General features: G+C 38.2%; 1 protein-coding gene across 1 annotated transcript in view; it reads right to left on the minus strand.

The window, feature by feature from the left end:
• Positions 1 to 574: 574 nt before the first annotated feature.
• Positions 575 to 5,844, minus strand: part of LOC107664774 (elongation factor 1-gamma) — a 10,218-nt gene continuing 4,948 nt past the window's right edge. Inside the window, exons 6-10 of the mRNA XM_016455431.1 lie at positions 5,073 to 5,202; positions 4,049 to 4,283; positions 3,786 to 3,958; positions 3,471 to 3,595; positions 575 to 868 (exon numbers count right to left, since the gene is read on the minus strand). Coding sequence (XP_016310917.1) covers positions 710 to 868; positions 3,471 to 3,595; positions 3,786 to 3,958; positions 4,049 to 4,283; positions 5,073 to 5,202 — 822 coding nt within the window. The 3' untranslated portion in view covers positions 575 to 709. The remainder of the gene's footprint in view (positions 869 to 3,470; positions 3,596 to 3,785; positions 3,959 to 4,048; positions 4,284 to 5,072; positions 5,203 to 5,844) is intronic.

A 5,844-nucleotide genomic window follows, 5' to 3' on the forward strand; every position in this document is an offset into this window, starting at 1 on the left:
CATACACACACACACACACACACACACATACATATACATATATATGCATGTGTTTACGAAAAAAAGAACCGCCCATCTAAAGTTGAATTCAATTATCCTTAATATTCCACAGGCTTTGTTGGGTCCATATTAGGGCGTTAAAACATAAATGCGACACATGACCTGAGGCGCCCTCTGGTGGATTTTAGTTTTATCTTTTTTGTTTCAGTCAAAATATGCACTGCAAACAATCCCTTAATTAAATGGCTAAGAAAGCCATTTTGTTTCCAGAGTTTCAATGATTTCCAGATTCGAGGAGAGCATCAAAATTTATAAGCTTTCTCAATCGCAGATCCCAGGAGAGCATCATGCACTGTGGAAAAAGACTTTCCGGGAACATTAAAACCAGCACTACCAAATTAAAAGCAAATTTGATACTTTCAACCTTGTTCAAAGCTTGCAAAATTGCACCGTTAATCGTTTATAAAACATTTTATAACTGCTATTGAAGTGCAACATGACAAGATTTGCGAGTAAAACTCACAACAGAATTGTGTCTTATATAAACACTTCACAAAAAAATGAACAAGTGGGGTTGTGGAAAAAAAAAACATTTTATTTTTCTCAACTCAAGTCTTCATTCAACCACAGCTCAAAGCCTTTACATGGGATTCGCAAACAATTTTCATGTCCATTGATTCTGGTGATAAATACTAGGTGCAAGATGTTCTCACTTGAAAATCTTGCCCTGGTTGAAAGGTTTGCCTACATGTTTGAATTCACCCTCCCATGTCAAGTACTCCTTCACCATGGTCTTGCACTCCTCACTGTTCACATCCAGCTTACGCCAAGTGTATGACTCGTAGTCGATCTGCCAATCCTCACTCAGCTGTAAAGAGACGAGGGAAAAAAAAAAAAAGACATTAAATCATTTTCGCTGAGGAAAAAAAATTGCTCAACATTTTTATTTGAAACAATGCCAGTAATGCTTGAATTGTTGCATTACATGTTGCTTGTAGTTGCATGCTGAACAAAACTGATTTTAATCAAAACAAGCCAACTAACCATATCAAAATATACACAGTTCACCAGTTTCCAAAAATGCTAACATTTGTATCCATTTGATGTAACTGCACAAGACTGAATGAAGCACATTTGCAAATAAATAGACAAATCAAAAGCAGCCCATTAGCCTGGTTATCCCATGGCGCAGGTAAAACCTTGACACAATGTTTTCACATTTTTTTTTAGAACATTGAATCAACTAGTTTTGCTTCAGCATCCATATTTCACATTGGACATCAAGGGTGCTGTCTGGCAACCAAACAATCCCAATGTTAACCACACAACAGTAATACATGTCCTTTAAAAAAAAAAAAAAATGTAGTCTATATAGCAAAATGTAGCATTAATGTTCATGGTCAGAGGATGACAACACATTCAGATTGGCACCTGCCTACTTTGGCAAGCTTCTACCATAGAATTTGATTGTAATCAGCATCAACAAAAGACACAGGAAATGTTTTCCACATCAGAGAACATATGCTTCGGTGATGTACTGGTTTTTATTTACCAACACTAGATTATGTGAAAGACTTCAGACATTCGGGTTGTTTACTCCTGAAAGCTTGCTCCATTTGTTGTTGCTTTCCGTTGAGATGGAAAGATTGTTTGGTTATTTGGTCACATTTGGCCAAAACTCAAAGCAGCTAATGTTCCTCTTGCTCGGTGCTTTGCCCAAATATGACGCAATGCACTGGAGCTAAGCTTTCAACCATGCGCCTTGGAATAAAAGCTTCTAATCTGGCTGGCAGTTTTAAAACCTAATCTAGTCGATGCATTAGATTGTAAAACAAAAAAATCACTGCAAACCACATTAACTGATTTAGCATTGTTAATAGTGCTGTGTTCGATACATCGATGTATCGTCACAGAGATTTGACGATACGAGTATCGATACAGCTGGCCCTGTATCGATATTGTGGCATGTGTGCAGCAGTGGACCGCGCTTAATTTGAATACGAGACCACCGTTTAAAATGGAGTCGAAAAGTGCGAGGTTTCTAAAAAATAATGAATGGAGCATAATACAGTATATAGGCTACAGCAAGGTTTAATCTGGCCGCAGAGGAACACAACCGGGGTTGCCTGATATAAAGAGACGCAATCCCCAAAACAGAGCTTCCCACTTGCGCAACACTGAAATATCTGCTAAGTGTGCTACTTATCTTTGTCAACCTGGCAACCACGTGCACGCGCTCTCTCTCTACTGTGGATAAATACGCTTGCTTTCTGAAGACACCGGTAAGCTTGCAGTTTAGCGATCTCCACTTCAATATTCTATTCTCAGGAAAGTGTAATTCATCAAGTGTTCATTTACATGAGAGAGAGAGAGAGAGAGAGAGCGCTTTAATTCCTTTAGAAACTATGATGTTACCAGCTCCTTCTTTAGAAACTATGATGTTACCAGGTCGTTCTTTAGAAACTATGATGTTACCAGCTCCTTGTTGAGAAAGATAATGTAGCTCTTGAGCGATTAATCTATTTTATTGATAAAATTGCAGGGCAGCGCTAAAACGTTTGTTACTGAATGTCTGTGCGCACGCGCACAACGTGATCTGTGTGAGTGACTAAAATCGTGTGCGCGTGAGATACAGTGAAGACAGCGCACAAGTACATTACAATATAAATTTATTAGAACGAGTACATTATTTTTTATGGGCTTAAAAACAAGATGCAAACAATCAGAATATTGTACCTGGTGGGGAGTGCCCAATGTAAACATGAAACATGTCATTACCTATATTGTACTGTGGTACAGTTATGGAGGCCCTTCATAATGCAGAGGTCAGCTGCCTGCTCTGCCAATAGTTAGAAATGGCACTATAGTATGCCATGTTTAATAAACAGCCGTTTTACTAAATTCTGCTTCGGAGAAATTCAGTGCAGTCCTGTATTGTGATACGTATCGTATCGTGGCCTCTGTATCGTGACTTTGCTGGTGATACACAGCCCTAATTGTTAATACTATAAAATAATGACAGGTTTCAATTATGAATATCGAATTTCTTTGATGTTAACATTCAGTTCATTCAGGAAAAAATGAAGTGTAAGAATGTGGATAGTAAAAAGCACAACTTCTTTTCACAACACCAGATACAAAATCACCTACCTCCAGAACTGTCAAAAACAAAAGCTCAGGTGTCTCAAAGGGAGAGGAAGCTTTGGTTTTCTCCCACAGTATTTAATGTCAGTTTAAAAGCAAACCAAAATTATAGTCACTACAGTAAACTAATAACATTTTTGGTTTGTTGTTGATGAAGGGGTACACAAGTCCCACTGATTGGGAAACACTAGACAATCTGGCATCTGTAATTGTCGCAATACCTTATCTTACATATCCATTTTATAGAAGGTGATTGTCCCCGAGTCTATCTATAAACATTCATAAAAGACAAAAAACAGGCTTATGGATGCATGTGAATCACTCACAGTAAATGCAAGCTCCTGGCCTCTGAAGACCCAGATACCAGAGATGCAGCTGTCATTGTTCGCACCAAAGAGGATGGCACTGGCGAAGGCATTTTTACGCAGTTTGTCGAGTCTCTGGAACATTCCTGAGGAAAAGAGCAAGAGTGTACTTGTACATACTGTGGAAAAACTATGCAACGCTACACTCTTACGCAAGTAGTACACGCTGAATTGGAAAGAATAAACTTGGAAGAACAAGTAAGAACACTTCTGTCACTTTGTTTAGAGATACATCAAACAAAATGAAATGAAAACGTCAATGTGACCCGACCGTACCGGTGATAAGATTACAGCTCATGAAGGACATGGTCAGCTCTTCAGGGAAGCGGTACTCAGCGTACCAGATTGAGAAGCCCTCGCGATCAAAGTGATCCCAAAAGTAAGGCAACGCCACGGTCAGGGTGTCCTCGTTGGAATATTTTCTCTTAAACTCATCCATGACAAAAGAACTAGTGACAAGAGGACAAAGGCAAACTGATTAGAGCGCAAACAAACTCTCAAAAAGTAGCTATTTCTAAAGTGAAGGGTGTATCAAGTACCTTTTTGGAAGGTGAGCAAATGGGTCCTTGGTTTTCGGCTCAGAAGCCAAGGCAGCCTCGCATTCGTCCATCTCCTCCTCAGCAGGGGCGGCTTTCTTTTCCTCCTTTTTCTTCTCCTTTTTCTCCTGCTGCTGCTGCTGTTGTTGTTGCTGCTGCTGCTTGCCTCCTTCCTTACCACCCTTCTCCTTCTTGGCAGGAGCCTCCTTCTTCGGCTGCATCTCAGCAAACTTCTTAGCTAGAGAAATGACGAATTTAAATAAAAGCACACTTACACTCAATATTGAAAAATATATTAAAAGCCAAGAACTGCTGCACTATTATTTATGCTTCTATAAGACATAAGGAATAGTATTTGAGCTTTATTATGCAAGCTTATATCTTCTCTGAAAACAAAAAAACCCACTCAACCACATTTCTATGCACACTTCAACTTCCAAAATAACACCCAAGATATTGTGTCAGTTTTGTGCATTCAGTTATTTTGGAGGAAGCTGAGGTCTGTATAGCTTCTGCTTGAGGTCCTACTGGCTTCAATATCACAGCATTATCTTTGTTAAAATGTGAGAAAAAAAGCCCTCAAGGAAATACCGCTGAGGTAAGAGGGATATGACAAACGGTTACATTACATATACTAATAAAATATCCAATGTAAAGCCTATACACAAAATAAAAGCCTATATTTTACAATAGTTTCTTTTTTTCTGGTAAATGGGAAAAAGCTTTATATATCTAGCAAAATAATATTGTAAATGTATTTCTAAGTTGCTTTTAGAATGTACATTGTTATATAATTTTATAGGGTTTGGCAATATTTTACTAAGCCTAAAGAATGTTCTACAGTGGTTTACAGTATCTGCTACCATAATGGTAGGATGACCTATAAATTATGGATTTAGGAAACATATTTGGTTGTGCTTGATGACGCTGTGCTGATAACCATGAAACCAGACTGATTTTCTGCACTTCAATTCAAGCTCAGGCTGAAATGCAAAAACTACACAGCAAGGAGGTTTGAGAAACGTACCATCAAACTGAGCCATTTTCTCACAGAGCTTGACCTCGCCCAAAACAGCCTTAAACTGAGGTTGGTTGACACAGGTCAAAAACCAGCGAGTGACATTGGGGTAGGGCTGACGGAAAGCAGGCTCAAGAACCTAGAAGATGAAAGACACAATAAGACATCAGCAAACATGAAACCTGTACAGATTACACACTCAACTGAGGACCAAATAAACATTTGAACGAAAATACCAATGTCAAACTGAAATATAATACTACAAATATGATAGGAAAGTTCAACCAAAATGAAAATTCATTTATTTTAAAAAATAAATCTCCTTTTGTGGTCTGAAAAAAAGGGTATACAGCATTAGAACAACACAAGGGTGAGTAGATCATTTTCATTTTTTGACAAACTATCCCTTTAATTATGTAACTGATTATTAAATCACTAATACAAGTTATATAATGTAGGTTTGATCTGTTTAATACCTTGGAGCTTTACTAAGTACATTTATTGCACATTAGTCATTAAAACGGTTCAACAAGCCAATGGGTGATGAACAGATGACATTCAACAAAATAGACCATTAAGACACACTATAGCCTTTATAACAGGGCTGTCCAAACTCGGTCCTGGAGGGCCGGTGTCCATAACAGGACAGCACCATTTAAAATTCAATCTTCATAATGCCCCTTTAGTAATCTTAAATGGGAAGAAATCAGTGTTAAAGGGTTAGTTCACCCAAAAATGAAAATTCTATCATTAATTACTCACCCTCATGTCGTTCCAAACC

The sequence above is a fragment of the Sinocyclocheilus anshuiensis genome, unplaced genomic scaffold (assembly GCF_001515605.1).
Source record: "Sinocyclocheilus anshuiensis isolate Anshui unplaced genomic scaffold, SAMN03320099.WGS_v1.1 scaffold235, whole genome shotgun sequence".
NCBI lineage: Eukaryota > Metazoa > Chordata > Actinopteri > Cypriniformes > Cyprinidae > Sinocyclocheilus > Sinocyclocheilus anshuiensis.